At 30.4% G+C, this 25,607-nt stretch overlaps 1 protein-coding gene across 1 annotated transcript; it reads left to right on the forward strand.

Annotated features, from left to right (window-relative positions):
• The first annotated feature begins 3,207 nt into the window (after window positions 1–3,207).
• LOC120070126 (lysine--tRNA ligase, cytoplasmic) lies at window positions 3,208–13,091 on the forward strand. The gene is made up of 18 exons (XM_039021987.1): window positions 3,208–3,505; window positions 3,732–3,813; window positions 4,089–4,145; window positions 4,243–4,408; window positions 4,503–4,596; window positions 5,327–5,412; window positions 5,874–5,992; window positions 6,062–6,124; window positions 9,215–9,340; window positions 9,433–9,715; window positions 9,825–9,921; window positions 10,029–10,185; window positions 10,387–10,530; window positions 10,639–10,707; window positions 10,834–10,977; window positions 11,118–11,172; window positions 11,514–11,557; window positions 12,843–13,091. The coding sequence occupies exons 1-17, from the start codon at window positions 3,387–3,389 to the stop codon at window positions 11,528–11,530; spliced, it is 1,878 nt and encodes a 625-aa protein (XP_038877915.1). The 5' UTR covers window positions 3,208–3,386; the 3' UTR covers window positions 11,531–11,557; window positions 12,843–13,091.
• Window positions 13,092–25,607: the final 12,516 nt, after the last annotated feature.

Consider the following 25,607-nt stretch of genomic DNA (forward strand, 5'->3'; position numbering starts at 1 on the left):
ATAACCTATAAAGACGCGTTCATAGGTTCTACTGACTAGCTTTCTTCTTTTAGGGTTTGGAACCCTTACCTAGGCTAAATAACTCCATGTTCTAAAATATGACAAGTTTGTTTTTTATTCTTGAGGATTTCGTAGGGTGAAGTATTAAGTAAAATAGCAAAAGTTCAGCCTTTGAACGTGCGCGTAGAAGACCGATACGTGCGGAAGGCCACACGATATGTGTGTGAAAAATAATCACACACACACGTGCCTCGCCTCGCCTTGCCTATCTGATCGGACGATGGTAATGCGTGTGTGGGACATCCACCGAACCTACATTGGTCTATCTCTTCACTCCTTCTAAAACATGGGTAATCATTAGGGCTCAAACCCATAGCCCAAGGTTCGAGTAAAAAAAGGAGACTCTCTTTTCAAAATTTATCAATGTAGGATTCTCAATCAAATGTTGGTTCACTTTAGTTTTTCCTTTTAAAAAACAAAATTAAATTTTCACTCAACAGTAATATTAATCAAACAACACATATAATTGTAACAATGACATGCATCTATCAACTTTGCTAATTTTGCAATATTTTATACTCATTTTGCTATATACGCAAATTATCAGTTTATCACTAAAATAAACCTTAAATAAATAACATATCAAATAAGTATATAAACTTCTATCACCAAAATGAGCATAACTCAACTTGCATGAAGTATAAACTATTACCTTAAGGTTAGAGGTTTGATCCCCCTACTTCACATATCATGTCAAATAAAAAAAATGATAAACTTCTATCTCATTGTCTATACGTGATAGAAATAAAAACAATAATAGAAATAAAATCAATGATAAAATTCTATCATTGTCTATTAATGACATAATAAGATCATATTAAAATGGCAACATGCTTCATGAAGATGCAAATCAAAGATCATTGAATCATAAACCAAACTTCATATGGTCTAGATAGATCTGGGTTGATATCATTTGATTATTAGATTGCACATATGATTTTATCAGTGACAAGTTGGCTGCAGCAACACAATCGTCTACACGAACAGCAGCAATGGGGATGACACCACCAAAATGAATCCCTTGGTATTCTTAGAGTGAGAATCCAAAGTGTGGTCTTTGGTGAGTTTGGTAGAGGTTGGAGAAAGAACAAATCGTGTAGACGATGAGAAAGTGGAAGAGAAAAGGAGTTATCGTATAACTAAGTGCTTATTGTTTAAAAGAAGATTATTGGTTACTAGGATAACCAGGGATTTTATGTTTATTGGTTTGTAGTAAAGCAAATAAAACATGCAACTGAGCAAAAGACAATATGTGAAGTAAAAACAACTGGGCCAATTTATCAGATTGCCCCTATAGTTACATCTCACTCCTTAAGTGCCACTGATTTCTCTAATGAACAATACAACATAGTCCAACTATATGTGAACACCTCTCGGACAAAGAGAAGGTGTGTGGCACCACATCGTTCAAGCCCTGGAATCAACCCTTAAGGGAGCTATCTATCTATTTACCCTTGCCTTTGTGGAAGGAGTGAATTCCATCTTGTGTAGCTGAGTTCCCAGATCCCAAATCAGACGAATCCCAAAATGGTGGATTTGAATTGGCGACCTGGTCACTCGCACCCATACAAATCAAATGACCGCCCTCAATGGTAGGAGTTCCCAACTCACTTAGGATTGAGGTCATGTTACCTATGGTCATCTTAGTGAAGTGAAATCTCTGTCATGAACAGTATTATATGATGAGGCATTAACACTTCGTGGTCAGGTCTTATACAAACTCTTTGTATAGGACGTCCCCGCTCGCATGTCCCCAACACGAATGATCAGGATCAAACCATCTGTGACAAGTCACAATATTTGTGACCATTCCACAAAGTGGGACGCATCCGTAGCATTACCATGATAAGGTTTCTCTCCTATATCCATATACTATAGACCATTTTGGTTATCACTCAAGACATGATCCACTTATGTGTCACCACATACATGCTTAAGTTACATACAGATAACCAGAGATTTTATGTTTATTGGTTTGTGGTAAAGCAAATAAAACATGCAACTGAGCAAAAGACAAGATGTGAAGTAAATATCATATATTATACAACACAAGCATTCGTACAAACTGTTTACAAACTACAGGACACAAGACTTTAGGGCATCAACCCCAACATGTACTTCTATAAAAAATTCAGCCATATACTCATAATTATATAAGTGATACTTCTATATACTTTTATCATGGTGTATCGACATACGATAGATTTCTATAAGAGTCTATCATAGTTTATTAATACTAAGTATATCAGTGGTAAATTTCTATCACTGTTTAACGGTGATATAAAAAGATCAAAATTTAAATTTGCTTTGTGAAGATACAAATCAAAGATCATAGTATCACAAACCAAAAACTTCAAATGATCTACAAATAAAAAGAAAAATGAAACCCTGATTGACCTTGATAGATTGATATGATTTGATATCAAATTGCACGTATAATTCTATTAGAGTCTATTGGTGATATACTTCTATAAAAAAACATTCATATACTTATAATTTTATCAATTGTACTTCTATATACTTTTACCACTTCTATATTCTTCTATTAAAGTATATCAGTTAAAGACTTATATCACTATCTATCAGTGATAGAAATAGAATCAATGATAGAAGTTTATCACTGATATTATCAATAATATAAAGTGATAGATAGTGAAAGAAGTTTGATAGATAATGAAAGAAGTTTGATAGATAGTGAAAGAAGTTTATCACTTATATTCTTCTTCATTTTATTCTTTCTACTATTGAAAAACTTTTATTTTTTACTTGAAGTTTGAAGTATATCGGTGATAGTAGTGAAAAGAGTTGAAATAATAATAATAATAAAAATAGTGATAGACTTCTATATAGATTTATCAAAACATATTAGGTTGACTAGACCAGTAATTTCAAGCCTCCAACAATTTTCATGCTTTCCATAAGCTTTTGGGATATTTTATGACTCAAGGTAATTTTTTGTTGTTGTTATATTTACAGTTAATTTCAAGTTTTACAATATTTTAGTCTTATTTTGTAAGACCATAACAATATAGATCATGGAGATTTCTACCCAATTTATTTTTTTTTTTTAAAAAAAAATTATAACACCAAATTCATTTACTTTACAATTATTTTATTTTTTCCACCCTTAAAAATGGTGTGGTAGTTTCGTCTCCGTGGTAACCCTAAAATTGATACCTACTTTCTAATTTTTGCTGTTAGAATAATCCTTTCCGGCTCGGCGGCGGCCTTGTCTTCGTCAATTCTCCACTCTACGCCTTGGACTCCAAGGAATCTGTGTGCGTTATAAGCTTCTACCAGTTGGAGCTCTGATTCTTCATCTGAAAATGGCGGATTCTATCGACGGAGCTGCAAAGGCTGTCTCTGATTTAGCGTTGGGTTCCGCTACTGTGGCTCCAGACATGGCCAACTCTGCTCCAGGTGCTGAAGAAACTATAAGCAAGAAGTAAGTATTTTGTTGAATTTTTGTGCATTGGTGCGTTCTTAGCTTTTGTGTGGAAATGGATGTTAGAGTTCACTCATTTCAGGCTGGGTTTAGTCTTAATTAGTAGAGTTCTGTTTGATTGTTTCATTTTCGTTTTTGTTCTTTTAATTTTGTTTTTAGTTGGGTAGTTTTTCCGTAAAAACTACACTTTTCAGGTTTTAAGGTTTTAACTTTGAAATGTTCTCAGTGCACGCAAGAAGGAATTAAAGCTGAAGCAGAAGGAAGAGGAAAGGAGGCGTAAGGAGGAACTGAAGGAGAAAGCAAAACAGGTACTAGCGGTCACTAAGGGAACACCTAAAGTCTAAAGATTTGAGTGTGTGTAGAATGCATTACATAAGAATAGAACAGGGTGAACGTGAAATAATTACCCTTCCTCGATTGAGATTATCAAATATGATTGTTGTAATTGGTAGTCAGTTTAACAGCTATGTTTGTATGAAGGGAAATGAGATATGAATTCTGGTGGCCAGATATCATGCTATAGTGTTATTTTTGACTACCACTACAGAAAGTTCTTTGTGACTGAAATGTATCTGTGTACCAGGAAGCACCTCAGAATAAGAAATCTATAGCAGTAGATGATGAAGAAATGGATCCCACGGTACAACTTTTAAGTTCTTATTTTGGCAAGTTCTGTTGCAGACCTTTTAGAACTGTTGTCAAACTGATTGTCTCCTCCAATTGGCTTGTGTTTGCAGCAATATTTTGAAAATAGGCTGAAATATCTTGCATCTCAGAAGGCAGATGGTAAAAATCCATATCCTCACAAGTTTCAGGTTTCAATGTCTCTCCCTGAGTATATTGAGAAATATGGAAGCTTAAGCAATGGCGATCATCTTGAGGAAGTCTTGGTATCTCTTGCCGGTACTTAAAACCAAAACTTCCAACTTTTTCACAATTACTTTTGTTGATATCGCATCAGTTTTTGATTTCTTTTTCTTCCTTTCTTTCTTTCAAGGGAGGATAATGAGCAAAAGATCATCCTCCTCGAAGTTGTTGTTTTATGATCTCCATGGTTCTGGAGTTAAGATCCAAGTTATGACGGATGCACGGTATGCATTATTTTGTCTCTCTCCCTGGTTTCAACCCTTGATTAATACTTGGGTGGGCTGCATCTAGGATTGCACCCATCTTTTGTTGCCTAACCACACAACAGATAAAATTGTGGTTGGACGGCAAAAAGATAGGTGTAGCGTAGGTGCATCCAAGTATTTTTCCAATCCTTCAGTTCTAATTGTGAATATTAAGAGTTTGTTACCATGTGAAATTTTTTACTTTATTTCGTATTATAATTAAAGAAATTCAATTATATTCACTGTGAAGGCTAGTTTTTATGATAAAATTAGTATGTGCTTTGAATTTATTAAAAAGTTTATACACATCATATATTACAGATTGGGAAATTTAGTTCATTGTCAAATTGAGATTGAAAATAATTATTCATTAATAATATAGGTTTTATACAATTGAGGAAAAATTATTTAAATTATTGGGAAATGATATGATACAAATTTTGTATTTTAACTTTCTAGATTCTATATAAATTATTATCTTGGTAGATCCTTTCAAATTATTATCAATTATGCTGTATCTTGTATGAGTCTAATGAAGTGCATGTGCATCAAAGTTGTTGTCAAGACTTATTTTGTGTTTTATCCATTTAGACCTATTTTGTTCTTCAATTCAATACAAAGTTTAGTTTTTAAATTTTTTTATATTATTTATTATTATTATTATTATAAGAGAATAAAAAGTTATAATATTTCCATTTTTATGATGCAGTAACTCAGAGCTAGATGAAGCTGAATTTGCAAGGTTTCATGCCAGTGTGAAGCGTGGGGATATTGTTGGTGTCACTGGGTTTCCAGGTTGGCCTGCAAGGATTGCCTAGTCACTCTTTTCTACTCATTGTTTTCCTCTATTATGCAGAAGTCTAGTTTACAATGTTTGTTCTCCAATTGTCTTTTTCCTTTATAGTCCCTTCTGTGTGTCATCATGATTAGATATATCCCCTGGATTGTAAGGAAAAAGAGAAGAGCTGGATTCACACCAAAATTCTTTTTCATTCTGGTCTCTCAGTTGTAGTGGGTGTGCACAATAAATTGTAGTCAGTCACGTCCCCTGATCTTATTTCTTCTCTGCAAGCCAGGTTTCTCCCAAAAAAAATAATAAATAAATAAAAGAGGAAAGGAAAGGAAATGTAAAGAAAAGAAAAATCCATAGCTTGACATTTTCTTCCTTGAGCTCTTCACTTCCTTTTATTACACGACTTTTATGAATACAGAAAAAATAATTTCTGGAGTAAGTTTGATATGTTGTATTATTGCAGGAAAAACGAAGAGGGGAGAGCTCAGTATCTTTCCAAAATCATTCATTGTCCTTTCTCACTGTCTGCACATGATGCCAAGGCAGAAGTCGGCTCCTGGTTCTGAGAATGTAAATTTGAAGGTGAATGAAGCTAGTTTCTCTCCCTAGGTTGTTTATATGAGTTCTCATTATGTTTTCATTTTGGTGCAGAAAAATGAGGCATGGGCCCCAGGTTGTACCAGGAATCCTGAAACCTATATTTTAAAAGATCAGGTACCTATTCTACTTGTGTGACTTCCTTCTGTTTACTTGCAAGAACATCTGTTTCGTTATATCGTTCTATTTTTCTTGGGATGGGAGGAAAAGTTGCACCATCATTGATAATTATACACACACGCATATATATGTGTGTGTGTGTCTGTTTGTGTGTGACCATACACTCACATGTATGTGTGTGTGTATGTATGTAAATAAAAGAAGGTTCTCAATATATCACTAGTACACACACGTGTCTGTATGTATGTAAATAAAAGAAGGTTCTCGATATAATTCAATAAAAAACTACAAAATTAAAGGATGGAATAAGTTTCTGTAAAAAACAAATTCTGTAAAAGGAGAATATATGATTCTAGATCACAAAATGGAACTTAAATCACATTTTCTCTCTTGGACGTGCATGTTCATATTAAACCGGAGGGATGTGGATGCTTAACTGTGGTTAGGTTGATTTAAGTAGTTGATGAGTCAGTAGGAAAGGAAACAAAAGCTTGTGAGTATTACGTCTCACTTGACTACTTGGCTTTTTTTTTTTTTGTTGTGGGGGGGTGGGGGGTGTTGGGGGGTAAAAAAACAAACTTTTCACTTGTGAAGATTTGAGTTAAGCTATAATGAAAAAATAGTTGGTGACTAGGCCAAGTGGCCAAAACACCTCCCTGCTGTAACTTTGGTTTTTGATTGTGGAAAGTTCTTGAGTTCCTTTCTTCTCTGGTGAAGCGCAAGCACCCCATCAGGCCAAAGTATCTTGGCTTGCCCTTTGAACTGTGTACCACCAATAAGTTGGTGAGGGCATTCAAGGCCTTGCTAGGCCAACATCATTGAAGATTAAATAAGCTGATTAGGTTTTCCCAACAAGCAGTTGCAAAGGGACTAAAGAAGAGACACATAATGGTTTCTGCACTACCTCAATTGAGGGAAAGAGCCATGATTTATAGGATCCTTTGGATTTGACAACAAGTATTCAACCTTTCAAAAGAGAAGATCCACAAGAAAACCTTAGCCTTTTGTTGGACAAAGAGCTTGCCAAGTCATATCATGTTGTTGATGGTCCAAAGTTGCTTGATGCATAATCAGCTTTGGCAAGAAGGATCTTACAGAAAACAACCTCCCATTTTCTAGAGTTCTCACTTTAACATCTCTGTCACTAGGATTGATATTAGAAAGCATATGGTAGAGTGTAGTCTGTTCTTCCACGTCCAAATCAGCAGGGTTGCTTCTGAAATTCAACTTCCAGCTATTAAAACTTTCTGTCCAACAATGATTAACCAAAGAACTTTTATAGTCAACAATCCAATTACATCTGGAAAAAACGTCATAGAGACAAATCTATCAGCCATTATTTTTCCAAAGTCTCGTCTTATCTCCTTTCCAAAATGATTTTGCATCACCAATCTTGGTCCTTAATCAACCTCTCTAAGGACTTGACTTAATAACTGAGTTAGGGCATGAGAAAATTGAGAAAAAGTAGGGAGGGATGCTAGTGAGGATGGAATTAGCTAAAGTGACTCTTCTTCCCCTAGAGGCGGTTAAATTCTTCCACCAATCCAACTTCATGGCCATTTTGTCAATATTGGACAACCAAAAAATAGGGCTTTTTAGGATTTCCTCCAAGGGGCATCCCTCAAACAGTTGACCTTTTCCTTGGGGATGTTCAACCAAGTCAAAAAAGATTTAGATAGATGAACTTTATCCCAATATTACCTCGAAGCATCCCATTTCAAGTTATTAAGCTTAGATTTCTCATTCACCTATGAAAAGTAGCGTACTCTCTGGGAATGAGAGACAAGAGAGGTGCGAGAGAAGTGAACTCCCTCTCCTCTAATTGATAGGCCTTCCAAGAAGCTTCCTTGACCTTTGTTTTTTCTAGCATTTGATTAAAACCTTCAATCACAAACACAAAGAGGAAACAAGCTAGGGGTTACCTTGTCTCAATTCCCTTGAGGCTTTGTTGGTACCCTTTGGTCTACTATTGATGAGAATGGAACTGGAAATACAAGCCTTCATCCACATGATTCACAGGTCAACAAAGCTTTTTCTTTTAAGGGCATGAAAATCCCAATCAAGTAAAGCTTAGTTTGAGAATGCTGTAGCTTTTAAAATAATTTTCGGTTGTGCTTTTAGAAGAATTAGTTGTGAAATGGAGTAAACTAGTGTTTGATATTTTTCAATTTTAAATTAGGAAGAACTAATTAGGATGTTTCTTAAATAATAATAAATTGGTGGGATTTGCTTATAAGGACCAAAGTAGGTTCATTATTTCAATTATTTTATATCGATATTTAATTTATAATTGATTATCAAATAGTTATTGAAAGTTTATATGATTTAAATTGCAGCTAATTTGTGCTATCTAGACTATTGATAAAAGTTTAAGAGAAATAATTGTGGTAAAAAATTGAATAACCAAAACTTCATGAGAATAGCTGTGAAAAAATACACAAGTGTGAAATGTTAAAGTTGAGATCTGTATATGGTTAGAGAAGGTGGCAAATTTTTAGGAAAGCTGAATCTAAAAACTAATATCTATCAGCTTTGCATGTTTGACTCATTAGAGTAAATTGAAAAGTGATTCTTGGTAGATTAATAAATAATTTGTTATACCAAACTGGGGACGATTAAGATTATCCCACGATTGCTTTTTACATTTGCAAATGCATTCCCGAATGGGGCCAAAGTCAGACTTTTTCAAAGTCTGGCTTGAACACCCATCTAGCCTTCTTACTGACCATATTGTACTTATTTTGTACAGTGGTTCTATGTAAATAGTGAACTAGGTGTACATACATATGTAGGTTTCATCGCATTGCATCTACATTTGTTATGAACATGCACACAGCTTGCATGGTACAGTGAATATCTCAATCTTCCTGATTCATGTATTCTCTTCCGAACTATGTACTAACAGTAACATTTTTCTTTCATTTTTATCTCAATGAAAGCTGTCATGTCTACAAAAAAATGCTAACATTTTAGCTGCTGACACTGTCTGTGTCCCTTGGTTTTTTGAATTCTCATCCCTGATTAAACATTTCATGATGATATCTTCCAAATATTATGGTGTTGACATGTTTAATTTCTTAATTCCAGGAAACTCGTTATCGTCAACGATATCTGGATTTGATGTTAAATTTGGAAGTGAGGCAAATATTCAAAACCAGAGCTAAAGTAATCCAATATATTAGGCAGTTTCTTGATGATCTTGACTTCTTGGAGGTTTGTGTACTATTGATGATTGACATTTATGATTGGATTAAATGTACTTGTAATTTATTTTCCTATCTTTTCCTTAATGATTTAACCTTTAGGTTGAAACACCAATGATGAATATGATTGCTGGAGGAGCAGCAGCCCGTCCATTTGTTACCTTCCACAATGATCTTAACATGAAATTGTTTATGCGCATTGCACCTGAACTCTATCTCAAGGAGTTGGTTGTTGGTGGATTAGACCGTGTTTATGAGATAGGGAAGCAATTTAGAAATGAGGGTATTGATTTGACCCATAATCCCGAGTTTACCACCTGCGAGTTCTACATGGCATTTGCTGACTACAATGATTTGATGGAACTTACTGAGAAGATGCTAAGTGGTAAATTTGAAATTTAGGATTTTGCATGCATGTTAACTCCAATGGATTCTCCAATTTTCCATCTTTATCTACTTGTCTATTCTTCTCTGACATTGTTCAATCTAAATAGGGATGGTGAAGGAGCTTACAGGGGGCTATAAAGTAAAATATCACTCAAATGGGCTTGATAATGATCCAATTGAGATTGACTTCACTCCCCCGTTCAGGTTGGTTTGCAATAATTTTGTCTAGCCCGTGTCTAGACTTGCTCTGTGTTGAGTGCTGACCAGACTCTTAGTTGGGATTATCTTGAATTTTTTTCAACGTACTGCAGGAGGATTGACATGATAGAGGAACTAGAAAAGATGGCTAATCTGAATATACCCAAGGACTTATCTAGCGATGAAGCTAATAAATATCTTAGAGAGGCATGCCAGAAATTTGAAATCAAATGTCCTCCACCCGAAACAACTGCTCGCTTGCTGGATAAAGTAATCCTCTTAATCATGTGATTTTATCTTTTGAAGCATATCATGTTTGATAAGAAATTTTAGTTTGCAAGTGTGGACAATACTCTTATTTTTGGAAAATTTACCCTAATGCATTTTTTCCGAGTTGAGTTCTTCTCGGTTCACTTGCCTACTACTATCCCATTTTTCACATCAGTATTTCAAAGGTAATTATTTTGGCAGCTTGTGGGGCACTTCCTAGAAGAAACGTGCGTGAATCCTGCTTTCATCATCAACCATCCAGAGATTATGAGTCCTTTGGCGAAGTGGCATAGGGCGAGACCTAGTCTAACTGAACGTTTCGAATTGTTTGTCAACAAACATGAAGTATGCTACCAAAACTTCACAATAATTTGCCTACTGTTCTTTCTTTATCATACATGTGTCTGCATGTGTGTGCCTTGTGTTTCTGCTGTTAACATGATGACTATTCAGGTATGTAATGCGTACACAGAATTGAATGATCCTGTTGTACAACGTCAGCGGTTTGCTGAACAACTCAAGGTATTGTACCCTGTAATAAATACACAACTACAGCTTTGAATTTAAAACCTTCAGAAATCTAAATGATGATGTTGGTGAATTGATTGATGATTTGTTGAATTCTGTTGTACTTGTCTTCTTTAACAGGACCGGCAGTCAGGTGATGATGAAGCAATGGCTTTGGATGAAACGTTTTGTACAGCTCTTGAGTATGGATTGCCTCCTACTGGTGGATGGGGAATGGGCATTGATAGGCTAGCTATGTTGTTGACGGATTCACAGAACATCAAGGTATGTGCTTCAGCCTGTTTTCTTTTTTGTGTGACCAGACACCTACTCTAATGGCTGCTGCTTTTGGTCTTGTGAATGCATACCCTCCACTACTATTATTATTATTATCTTTTTTCAAACGGTTCTTTTTGTGGAAACAGGAAGTTCTTCTCTTCCCAGCCATGAAGCCTCAAGATGAACCACCAGCTCCCAGAGGTACAATACTATACAATTCCTGGTTTCTTGCTATTAACTTATTTTGTTGGTTCAGTTCTGATAAGTAAAAACAAAACCTGTCTAATTTTGTTATTTTGATAATATCCCAGATTTGCTTCTATGATTTTTGTAGTGCTCAGGAACAACTTTTATTTCAACTTTTAGGAGAAAACATTGATGGCTTGTTAAATCTCGTAGCTGTTCAAAATGATTTTTTTTCCCGAAGCTAAATTGCAGCCTTGCATTAATCAAATCCTGAATTAGAGGAGGATCTTAATCCCTCTTTCATGTTGTTATGCTCCCAGATGTATTATTGATTCATTCCTTATTTCTATTTTCAGCCTCAACTGGAGTATAAGTATTACAATATGAGGAAATCCAAGAGGTGCGTTTGCCATCATGCGGTAGTGTTTTTTTTTTTACAATGTCAAAAATTTTGGGTCATATTCTTTAGCAGCCCCCTTTTGCGGGGAATTGTTAGAGGAAATTTAACTTATATGAGAAATTTCTCGTCTTTTTATAATTATTTTTTTTTTTTTGTGAATGCATATTATCTAGACATCTTAAATTTTTTCGAAATGCCCTTCTATCTCTGTACATTATTGTTATTAACCCTCCTAAATACGATGCAACCCCCAACTTCACATTGAAAAATGAAGAAAATCACTACCGATTCTCTACCGTAACAAGTGAATCTTGGGATGAATCTTAGAAATGGTCATGAAAAACAATGAGCACCAGATGCTAAGTAAATTAATCGAGTTTAGTCATTCCACTACACCTACCCAAAATTGTTACAATTAAGATTTTGAAGTTTCATAAGTGATTAATTCGTAATTTTTACAGAAAAAAATTGTGGAATCAAGATGTTAGTGCTTTTCTTGAAATGAGTGGAATGTTTTTTTACATGATAATTATTTTGTTAGGATATTGGGGGAGTATTATTTATGCGATATTGAGTTCATTTTAAATGGACTAGCACAAAGTAGTCATGAGCCAGATAATAAAAGGTCTAAATTGATTCATATGAAAAATGGGCCTAAATTTATTCACTTTTTTATTGTTATTTTAGGGTGAAATTTTTGAAGTAAATTTTATTTATCCATATAATTTTCAAGTTCTGAGATATAGATGGCCGGTGTTTTATTTTCAATCTATAAAATATCGATGTTGAAGAAAGTAGTGAGGTTTCAATTTTATGAATTTGTTGTTGGAAATATAGATAAAATATGTAAAATTATAAAAACAAAAAAAATTAGAAAAAGTTTAAATTAATAAATAAATGTTTTATGCATTTTAAACCAGTTAAAATGTTTATTATTAATATTATATTAATATGAGAAATATTTTGATGTTTATTCTTTTATATTTCAGGATTTTTTACTAAATAATGGAAATCACATTCACCTTTTATGAATTAGGTGTGTTTGAAAAACTGCCTAGCCAAACTGAACTAATTGGCTTGGTTTGCTTATTTTCAAAACATTGAAAACCTTGATTTTTTTTTTTTTTTTTTTTTTTTTTTTAAAAAAATTTATTTAGTTTTAGTTTTAAAAATTGGACAAAAAGAGACCCTAACTGCAAGATCTCCCTCTCTTCTCTTCATTTGATTTTTTTCTAATTTTTTTTAATTCTCATACCTTACATATTTGCTGGTTCATTCCTCGCAGTCGCAGCAGCTATCAGCCCCATAGCTCATACTTCGCTTATCATTTTCGTCGATCTACAAAGATAAAGACTAATTTTGTAGTCTCTCTATCTGTCTTGTTTTTTACTACTGTTGTTTTTATAGTCTCCCAATGTATTTGTTAGAAACTTGTGAATATGGATTTTCAGAGTTATATATTAAATGTTGGATTGAAAATGTAAACAATGAATTTAGAAGTCAAGATATAACAAAATTACAAAATAGGCAAAAACTGAGAAAATCGAACCCATTGGTTTTGCACTCGACTGGAGTTAGGAACATTGGTTTAGTTTCTTGATTGCAAAAATTGAGCACATTCACTCAGCCAGTCCAAAGCCAGAAAAACTGATTTTCAAAGTTGTTATTTGCTCTCTAAATGTATCTCCTCAAAGCAAGCATTTATTGGCGGTAACATCAACATTGGCATGAGTTAAATAAGACCGACCTTTTAAGTACACCGTCTTTGCAATAATTGATTGCATTGCGAGTAAAGGAGTACATAAATTAATTAATACCATATCTGAATGAGAAAAATATTAAGGATATGCTAGTATGTTTGAAGAAATCTTAAAAAAGTCGATAGTTATTACATATACTGGTATAACATACTTATTCTTTTTTTTCGATAGCTCAATCATAGAGATTGATAAAATTTAAGGATAACTAGCTTTTAGTAATCTTATATTAGGAGACTCTTAAAAATTTTCTTAGAAAAAATATAAGTGAGACAAATCATATTGAAAGTACTCATGCTAGTTTGTAGAAACAATCTCTATTCTCATAAGTAGTTAGAGACAAGTTAGGAGATACGGTCAGGTCATCAAGAAATGTAGGGGCCATAAGCGGTCGAATTTGAATTTTGAATCCTAGTCTAAATCCTGGACTTGGGTATTGCAAATGATATCAAATCAGAACCTCTCTTAATAGGATTATGGTTTAGAGATGAACCATGCCTAATTACAAGAGAGATACATGAATGAATTGAAACACATCTAAACGAAAAGAATTATGAGGATATGAGTACGTTTAAGAGAAAATTAAAAGCATCAATAATTACTACCCATACCAATAAAATATATTTTTCTTTTCGGTGACTTAATCATAAGAACTCTGAAGTTAAGTGTGTTTGACTTAAATGGTCACTCCAAGGAATTTTCTATAAAACATTTGAGCAAGAAAAATCATACTGAAAGGACACAGGTTAGTACATAGTGACAATCTTCATTCTCATAAATCGAGATAAGTGAGGTAACATGGTAAGGATGGTCATAGTGTAGATACATGGGCTTGTCAAATATGAATTTTAAATCTTGGTTCAAATCATACTTAGGGCATTAAGTTGCACTCTATAATCATTCTATTCGCTTTAGCTTCAGTTGATGTTTTGTATTGCACACTAATTATGTTTACTTATGATTTACACATTTCATTATATGATTAGTTCCAAGAAAGCTAACATTTATTTTAGAAATCTCGATTTTTAATATAATAAGATCACTTATTTATCTATTTATTTTTTTTTTTGTTGAGATTCGATTGGTGTTTCATGTACTGTAATATAAGATCGAAAAGAAGACATAACATTCCAAGTGAGATGTCAGAAATAAAAGGAATGGGGAAAGAATTTATAAGGAATCTATAACGAAAATCATGATAACGACTCCCCTATAGTCCTATATTTATATTACTTGCAAGCTAACATCCTATAACCACATGTTTCAAGTTCTTTTAAGCACTTTTGCATATACAACTCTACTAATGTCCTAGAAGAACAAAAAACACAAACCCTAAGTGAGTGTGAGTGGTGTTAATCCTCTCATGATAAATAGACTTTGTCCAAGAGAAGTAAAATGACCATCTTGGAGGGTAAAGAATGAGATCCATAGAAGATATAGAACAAGAAACTATAGGAAAAGGAACCTAAGGTGAAGTGAGAGCAAAAATGAAGAGAAGAAAAAAAAGTTGTATATAAAAGGAGACATATCAATAAATTCCTCTACAAATTGAAGTTGTATTGAAAGAATCCTTGAAGAAAGGAGGATAAAGGCCATAAATGTGCAAACTTCAAGGGGGATTATATGGGAGAGCAAGAGAAAGAGAACAAAAGAGAACAAAAGAAAAAGTTGTAATCTTTCATCTAATAATCTTTTGAAAAGTGAATCCTCAAGACTTGAGACTTACTCATTAGGAAGAGGACTATAGTTGCTTACAAAGAATTGATTTTCAAAGGGAATTGCTACAACCATTTTGTAAGAAGGAGATTTCATTTTTCAATGTCTCAAATTGCTTTATATCAATAGCAAATTGTGATTGAATTGGCAAAAAAGATAGAATCTCTCACCTTGAGTGGGACCCTCCATCTTCTTGGATGCCTTTCAACAAGAAATACCTAGTGAACTCTTTTTTCACCCTAAAAACATGTTGAAGAAAAGGAATCTTGAATAATGACATTAAATAAGTCAAAATCCCACTCAAAGCTGATTGGATTTGCATTAATCTCTCACCTTTGGTTACTTTCTTTTTTTTTTTTTTTCATTTTTTGGGAAAAGTTTCAAGTACTATTAGTAGTATTTGAAAATTTTCATACTATTACTTGCTATAAAAGAATCCTTTAGTAATTGTAGGATCATATTCTTAAACTTTTGGGTTGTATTAGTTAAAACTTTAGACTAATTATTGTATCATTTTAAATATTGAAAGTAAGTGTATCAATTTATACCCTTCATTATGTTTCGTTTGGAAAAACATCGTGTGAATCTTATAATTGTATCAATCAAACCCTTAAACTTTCATAACTAAATCAACTCAGACCTCCAGTTAGGATTTCTTTTGAGACTTGCCAGATATCAATTCTAATAGTTCATTTTGTAGGACCAATATTTTGAAAAAAGTCTACATATATGTGAGAATTAATGCATAGATGATTTTCAAAGGTTATTATAATGAAGAGTCTAAATTAAATCCTTATAAAGACGTAGGAGTTTAATTTATACAACGGTTTTTTTTACACTTACAAAAGTTCAGGATTTAAATTGATACAATTATTAACTCAAAGTTTTAATAGATACAATTGTCAAAGTTTAGGGGTATAAATTGATATTTTTCTCAATAATATATAAGATGTGAATATTGTTGTAATACTAGAAAATCTTTAGACCTTTTCTTTAATGGGTTTCAAAAGGATAAAAAGTTAGATTGTTCCTTAAAAAGAAGTCCCACTTAATGAGAAAGGAAGGCATCAACCTTGCACAATTCACTAAGAAAATTCATCTCTCAAGTTGGGATGTTTTACAATTAGTACCACAAAAAGAATTCCCATTCCCATTAATCTTAGGCCATGAAATGAAGACAAAATTCACCTAGAATAATAAACTTAAGAATGAATCAATGTATACATTGAATTTTATTAGGTAGAAAGATAAATGTCTTGAAATATAACCAATTTCATGTGATTAATTCAATGGGCAATTTGTTGTACAAAATGGACCAATTAGATGTTATTAACCTAATAACTAACCACCACATTAGAAATTATCATATCTAGATTTTCACATCTATAAATAGTAAATACATAGGTAAAGGAAACTTAATGCATATGAAGAGGTAAATTAAGTTGAATCTTTCCATAAAGATTAAGAATTAGTCTAAATTTAAAACTATTCCTCCCACTTCATAAATGTGTCTAGAAGATTAAGACAAAAAAAAGCTTTGAACATGGAAATGAAGTTATAGAATTTTTTTTTTATTTATTTTTTTTATATGCTTTTATTCTACTGTTTGAATGAAAAAAAAAAAAAAGGTGAAAGAAGTGGAGAGTACTAGTGAATCCTAGGAATTTTGAATGTGATTGGTGTGTGGTTCTTTAATAATAATTTTTAGATGTGGCAAATGGACATCTCTTTTTTCTTCACTTTTTGTCTAAACATATCATTTCCTTTTGAAAAGTAAAAAAGGACTCAAATACTTTTATCTCAATGTATTTTCACAACTTTTAAATAGTCTTGGTTAAGGGCATAAATTTTTGTAATTTTATATTTTATTTGGAAAAACATCAATTTTGACCGTCAACTTTCAATTTCATCAAATTTAACCTTAAACTTTTAAAAATGTTGCTATTTTAACTCTTTGATAAGTCTTCACTCTAAGTATCGTTAAAAAGATTTACTAATCTTATGCGTAAGTGAATTCCAAAACATGTAAATTGATAAGTTGATATATATATATAGAAACAAAAATTGAACTAATATTTTTGTTGTACTTTATAGATTTTGGAAATGTTATTCAATGATTTAATTATGCTTCGGTTCAACTTATTTTTGTACGAAACTTTTTTTATTGACAATAATGAGTTTACAATTTTTTTTTTTTTAACATTTATTGGGTTAAAATTAGTAGGTGAATTAGTAAAAGTTGAGCCTAAAGTTAAAATTGTAATACTTATATAAGTTATATGATCAAAATTAATGAAATTGAAAGTTTAAAGTGGATTGATCAAGTTCATGGTTAATGGATCTTTTTTTTTTCCTTTTTCTTTTTCTTTTTTTAAAGTAGAATTGTGTATATCTATAATATATTAAAAGGAATTTAAGAAGAGAAAGTGTAGCCTCTAACGTCTTTTGATTAGGATTATTATATTTGATTTAAGTTAATAGTTAATTTACAATTAAATTATAATTTAGATTGTAATTAATTAATTGCAATTTTCAAGGTTCTATTTAACCTCTTTCCATTTTTTTAATTTAATAATGATAGTAGTTAATTTAAAATTAAATTATAACTAATATTGCAATTAATTAGTTGTAATTTTCAATGTTTTTTTCACCCTTTTTTTGCCTTTGATATATTGTTTTAATATTATATTCTGATTTAATTATTAGTAGATAATTTATAATACTAATTAATAAAAAAATAATTATATATTTTTTAAAAAAATATTATCTAAATCAAACACCAAATTGTCTGCTCAATGTTTTGTTACAAGTCAACCCCAATAACCCCATTAAAAATTTACACTATATATATATATTGCTAAGAAAATCAAATTGGTTTTGGTTTCTGATGACACCATGTTTCATCATATTTATAGTTAAATCTCAAGTTTTCATATGGTAGTTAATAAATAATAATATAAAAACATCCATTTTCTCCGATTTAACACGTGTGAATGATGGCATAAAAAACGTAAATTATAAATTGTCTCTATAATTTGAAGAAAGTTGGAATTTGATCTCTATAGTATCTAGTTAAAACTTTGGTCATGTTTACCAATCCGTAATATAAGTTGGTGTAATTGTAATGTGATTCCAATCAATTGTAATAACCTTAATTGCAAACGTAATTGGATTACTCTTCGTCACATTTAATTAGAATTAAGAATCTATCACATTTACTATTATCATTACCGTTTAACAGTAATGTCAAAAGTCGTAATAAATGTCACATATTCATATTTCTCATATTATACAGTAACAATAACAATAAAAGTAACGATAAATGTAGTGCATTTCACATAATTTTCTAAAACAATCCAATTGAGCATTCTAGTCTACGTTCCTTAATTAAGTTGTGCGTTTTGATAACAAATTTAGACATGAGCTCCATAATTCATTATGATTATAGGAAATGAGTAAACACAACAAACGTAATCAAATAGGGCCCAATTTTTAGATTACCATTAATGGATTAAGTTTCACCTAGGATAAACATAGTTTTAGTCCTTATGGTTTAATAAAATATTTATAAATAATCCCTATTACTATATATAAAGATTTTACCAAATCATAGAAATTATTTATGAGGATTTTCAAATCATAAAGATTAAATTATAACTTTTAAAATTGTAGAGACTAAATAGGTTGGATAAAAAAAAAACTATAGAAATTAAATTCTAATTATTTTTTACAAATTATAGGGATAAAATTGATAATTTAACCTATAAAAAACACACGTGTGAATTGGAAAGGAATTACAATCAATGTTTTTAATTCTAACGAAAAAAACAAACATTAAAAAAAGTCAAAGATTGAAGTCAAAACAATAAGACCCAAAAAAGTATAATAATAAAAAATAAATAAACCCCCAAAATTTCAACAAAAGCAACTCTCAAGTTGATGAATTATTGAAGTAAATTTTACATAAATTAATTTACCCTTTCAAATAGCCACATGAGTCAATTTTGTTCAACTCCACTTACCCATATAAAAAGCAAAAAGCAAAATTGAACTTCAATACTCCCAACTTCCAAACAAGATGATGATCATCTTCAATCTTTTTTGCCACCAATTACTTTATACAATTTTGCATTTTGGTCCTTTATTTTTTTAATTTAAATATTAATTCTTTTTTTTTTTTTTTTTTGGTTATATTCATTTAAGTTATTGATTAGGTCACCATGTATTTTGTTGCATTGCCTAAATGAAGTTAATAGCTTTGCCGTAGAGACTTTATTCACTACCAATTGCATCATATCTCATACTTTTTTTTAAAAAAATAATGCATCATCTCTCAAGTGGGTTTTGCTTCTTCCTTCTTTTGATTTGTTGTTTTCTTCAATTAGGGCTTCTTGAAAATTTGTTCTTTGTGTCTACATATTCAAATATGTGTTGTTAATGAAAATGATTGACCTAATTTTTCATCTAATTTATCTCGTGTTTTTCTAGAGTTCTATTTCGAATAAAATTAGGCACATGATGAAGTGTAAAAGAGGATAATAAAAATTGATGCATCGAAGAAAGGTTTTAGGCCAAATCCATGGCCAAACAAGGGAAATCCATCCCTAAAGATGAGAGAAACTCTCCAAAACACAAATTCTATATTCAAAAATGATGATTAAAAGCTTTCTATTACAACTCTAAATTGGTTATTTATATAGCCTTACAAGAAAATAACATAATTAACTTGTTAAACACCAATTAATCTAAATTCACAATTAAACAAATATTAAACCTAAATATACTAATTATCTTATAATTCTCCTCATTTTATGTCCAAATTGAATGTCAATAAACCTTTATATTTATTAGAAAATCTAATGTGAATTGGATGTATGGTGTGTGTTTTCACACACATATTTTTAATTATTATCTTTTATTTGATAAAATTTTTATGTTTTGTTTTAGAATATATTTATGAAATTTACACCAATTTATAAAAAGAATATATAAGTTTCTAAAACTATCCTGAAAAAATAAGAACCACCAGGATACATTTGAAAGATTAAAACTGTAGAGGACAAATAAATAATAATTCAAAAAAAAAAAAAAAAATTAAGCCATCCTACTTTTCAATATTGTAAAAGACAAATTAGAGAAATCATGAAAAGATAGATGATGTATGCAGCTTTATAGTGATGTTTGATTCTTAAAAGAAAAAAAAAATGAAGAGTGATATGTTTGACAAACTTAAGTAATGTTAAATTGTTTGAGAATTGAAAGGTTATTTTTTTTAATTAATATATAATTGGAGTATAATACTTTTTTTATTTAACTATTTCATCGATGTCTCATGGAATAGTTGTAATTTTTAAAAATATGTTAGATGTCAAAGTTTAGATTGAAAAAAAATACACTTGACCTTTCAAATGACACCAACGTTAAATTTGTAATTTAAAGAATAGAGGACTTATAACACAGAAAAAAAGACTCCGAAATGACAAAGTCAAAGTTTGAGAACGGTAGATTTGAGAAATAAGAAATTCTAGTTAACTCATTGAAAGTTACAACGATGTATTTGTGTAAGAAAATTGACCTAAACTTCATCTTAATTCGATATAATTTTTTTTTTGGATTAAATTGAATTAGTCCAATAATTAGTTGGCGAAAAATAATTTGAGCCCTATTTCATCAACTCCAAATTTACCATAACAAAAAGGTAATACTCATATGGAGTTATATGTTTTAAAGTAATATGAGAAACTCACTAAATAATATAAAAATTAAAATGATTATGTGGTAGAATATTAAAAATGACAAGTAGTTATTTGTAGTACTCAAACAAAATGAATAATAATAATAAATAAATAAATAAATAAACAATTGTCAATTTATGTGTCAAAGGGAGGTTGGTGACTTTTGTACATCCATTAAAGGTTCCAAGCTGTGAGTGGTGAAGTGGAAAATCTTATCACATGCCTCTTATAATCATTATTATGATCCTCCCTGCATTTTGGTCAACATTTGCCCAATTTCTTCCATATTTTATACATATCTACACACACAATATCCTAACCTCGTGATAAACAGTCCAATTGAAAAGTATACAGTAAAATGAGTCAATTTATTTACATAAATATAATAAAATGTCACTTTCTATTAAGGATAGATAATGATAGATATCTATCAATATTAGTGATAGACACAAATAGATACCTATCAATGTCTATCACGATCTATTACTGATAAACAGTGACATTTTGTTATATTTAAAAATATTTCCAACAGTTTTGTCATTTAAAGCCATTACCATATTTTTATTCTCAAAAATATTTTTTTTGTTAATATAATAAATGAAAATTGACATAACCAATTGATAAACAAAAAAGTTATGATATTATTTTACAACAATATAATAGATTAAGATTATTGTGTTACCATTTATTATGTCTTCTCAAAAAATGTTAAAATCGTTTATATAACCAAATTTCACAGATTGATGGTCATGTCAATTTAATGCATATATCATAAGGTATTTTTCATAACAAATTTCAAAGTTTAATATAGTAAAATTAAAACTACTCAAACTCTGAGAAAATCTACCCAAACTTTAAGGGTATTTTGTATAATTTTACATTTAGATATAGGTAGATTAAAATATCATTTTAGGTCATCGTACTTTGAAATTTGTTCAATTTAAAAAAAAATCTTAAATTTAGTCTATATTGCTGGTTTATTATTGATTTTCTTCAAATTTTTTTTATTATTTATTAATATATTTTAACTTTAAATTTTGACAATATATTCAAATATTATATTTCTTTGCATAAAAGTTATTATTATTATTTAGTCAAATTTGATAAAAAATAATAATAATAATAACTTCGATGGTCTAAAATATAAGATTTATTAAAGTATATGGACTAAAATTGAATACTTAAAAATATAGGCATTAAAATTGAATCAATATCAAAGTACAAGGATGAAAACGCTATTTTAACGGAGGTATATCAAAATTAATTTTTGAAAAGGATCCCACAAATTATTCCATTTCCAAGCATTCAATTAGTTTATTGATTTTAAAAAAAAGAAGTGTGTTGTTAATAATTGATGGTGGCCAACTCAAGTGGAAGGAGTGTGTGGTTTTGAATTGAATGCAAAATGAAGAACAAAACTTCTTCACATGCTTTTGTGTGAATATTCCCATGGCGGTGCTAATACAAAAATTCAACTCTTTTTTTAAATATTAATTATCATTTTTATTTCTATAAATAATATCACTTTTTATTTATTGATTCCCATCTTCTAAAATATTATATATATTACTCTTTGACTAATGTGTGATCTATATCTTTTTTTTAAAAAAAAAAATCCTAAATTTCACATGAAGTTTGTTGTGGCTGAGTATGTTTTTGGAAAAAAAAAAATTGTCAATATTTTTTTTAAAAAAATTGAGAAGTCTTTTTTTTGTGGGTTTTTCTTTATCCTATTAATTTTCATTTGTTTTATATTTATATTGGGCATATTTCCCTAAAAATATTATATGTTCCATAAGTTTATATTTAAAAATAGTAGTTAAATTATAGATAAACAATATATAATAATTTAGTTATTTTGAACAAAACCATTCTACGAAAAGTTATTCTCTTTGGTTTGGTTTCAAAAACTACTAAACTTATTTCAATTTTATTTATCGAGGGTGATTTTCAATTTTTCGGCTTAGACATAATGGCGTAAATAGTTCGAGTCATTGAATAATAACTATTTTCGAAATTTTATTTTTTTCCAAAAGAAAATCTAAACAATATTATTTCATCTTGTCATTCTCACAATAATTTTCTAGAAACCGACCAACAAACAAGGTTCGAGAATTAGAAAACAATTTTTCAACTCAACGACATAATTGTTAGAATCGAATTAATTAAAAGAAACAAAAAAAAAATGTGAGATGACATGGACATGATTTGACACAAAATTCTTTAAGGCAAACCTTATGATATACCATTAATCCCCAAAAATTTATGGCGAAATTGGAGAAGGAAGAAAAATTGGAAAGGGGTTAGGGGAAAGCATAAAGTGCAAACACAAAAAATGGTGTGACACTACATTGCCCAAAAAAAATCCTCCATTGATGATGGCCATTGAAAACTTGGTTGCATGGTTCACTTTGAGTGGCCACCTCAATAGGGCTTTTTGTGAAAAAGACATTCAAAAACTAAAAAGAACCAAAAGGCCAACTTTTGTTAGTGGGAGTTATGTACCTTCCATATTATTCTCCTATTCTTCAATAACTCAATATATATGCCTAATTCAAAGTATTCAAAAGTATTAAAATAGCTCATTTTCTCATCAAATAATGGATGAATTCGACATTGATATTTGGATCAAATGGGTTTGTGGGTACCATTGATTTTCTTTTAGGTCTTTGCAAAAAAGTAGTATTCATAAATAATATCGATAAGATTTCGAGAGAATACAAACGCTAAACAAACACACGAAGTAAACTTGAAGATCTACCTTGTTTAATAGGATTTTGTATTGTTTTTTATTAATTCAAACAAAATCTTTCTGTACTATCGATATTTTTTCGTGATTCATCTATCAAAGATTTTGCTTTTATTTATTAATTCATCGATATGGACATTTTGTATGTGAGAGAGATAGAATTAGAGAATGAGATTTGGTTTGAGTTTGAGTGTCACATTATGTCCAAACAATCCAACCCATAACAATACAAGAATCTCCATTATGAAGGAAAAAGTGTCTAAGCCATAACAACAAAGAGGAAAATGGTGGACAAAATGTGGTGGAGAAGCTGGGTTTCTTTAGTGGGAATAATTTCCAACTTTTTTTTTTGGGAAAAAAAATCTCATACAAATTATCTTCAATTTCTCTTCCCATCTAGATTTTTTTAAAAAAAAATTTTAGATTTTAATTAATTATAATAAAGAGAAAGTGTTTATATTAGTTTTAGAGAGAGAAGAAAGGAGTTTAAAATGGTAAAGGAACATATCATGAATGGATGGTTCCAAGTGCAAAAAGGTACTAAATAATTTTAAAGTTATTATGATATATACATATAGTGGATACTCCCATGGTCCAATAACCTAAAAGAAAAGATTGTAGGACAATAGTGTACAATTTGCTTAGATTTTCCATCCCTTTTTACAAAGAGTTAGGACCATTTTATCCAAAGGTTCTCCCAATAGAATCTCTTCAATTTTTACTTTCTAATATTTTCCTCTACAAGTTTGTGAAAGTCCTAATTTTGGGATTTTTTTTTTATTAATTATGGTTGAAATTTGTTAGACTGATGATATAGTATTTAACTTATCTTCATCTATCAGCTTAAGTTTTTGGGGTAAATTATTGATTTAACTTGGTATCAAAAGTAGAAGATCATGTCTTCAAAATCTTGTGATGTCATTTAATATTGATCTTCATTTATTAAGTTTTCTATAAATTTGAAGTCCAAAAATGAGAGAGAGTGTTAGAATGTCGATATAATATTAAATTTACCTTCATCCACCAGCGTAAACTTTTGATTCAATACTCAGTGATTTAACATGGTATTAGAGCAAAAGATCCTGTCTTTAAACTCTTACAATATCATTTCCTCCCCAATTAACATTGATTTTACTTATTGGGTATTTTCTATAAATTTCAAGTCCACAGATGGAGGTAGGGGTGGGGGAATGGAAATTAGATTTTCTGTATAATACTATATTTACCTTCACCCATTAAGCTTAAGTTGCTCTGATTTCGAGTTTAGAGCTTTTGTTTGGTTTGCTGAAAGTTATAGCATATAGCTCGAGGTAGTATGTGTATATATTTGCTTCTATATCTTATGAAATTAGCACATTGTGGTGTGAGATAAATAAATACAAAACGTCCAATTCATAAACTAAACACTATCTTCTTGTTGTTTTCTTTGAAGGAATTCAACATGAACTTTAGTGAAGTTGTATGAAAGGCTTAAAGTATAATGAATTCGGAAGTTCTTGGAGTGGTCAATTAAGGTTGAAAGAGAAGGAAAGCCTCATTTTGCACCCATCATATCATAATATCAATATGTATTCTTTTCTTTTCTAAATTAAAAAAAAAAAAAAATTGTTTTTTTCTCTACTAGAACTTTAATTTTGGAGTAAAATTATAAAACAAATATGATTTTTTTTTTTTTTTTTTTAAAAAGCTAAAGTAATAAAAGAAGTGGGAACATATTGTTTAAAATGGTTGCCATTGAAATCAAACCAAGAATTTTATTGGATGGTCACAAATGGGTTATTGACTGGATTCTAACACATTTCAACCACACATCTCTCTATTATATTCTTGTCTTCATTCTCACTCTCCTAAGAATGTTTTCTTTCTCTTTTATAATTCTATAGTAAAGTAAAATAGAAAGAGAGAAGGAAATAGTATAAGCAAGGGTATAATGGTAATTTCAGTCAGAATAATAGGGGTACAATGATAATTTAACTAAATATATGTGAGACTATATGTAATATAATATTTAAGAATCTTTGAAAGATTATTATTAAAGATAACTCTAAAGACAATGTCCAAATTATTAAAGAGAAGTTGTTATTCAACTATAT

Source organism: Benincasa hispida, unplaced genomic scaffold (genome assembly GCF_009727055.1).
Source record: "Benincasa hispida cultivar B227 unplaced genomic scaffold, ASM972705v1 Contig954, whole genome shotgun sequence".
Classification (NCBI taxonomy): Eukaryota; Viridiplantae; Streptophyta; class Magnoliopsida; order Cucurbitales; family Cucurbitaceae; genus Benincasa; species Benincasa hispida.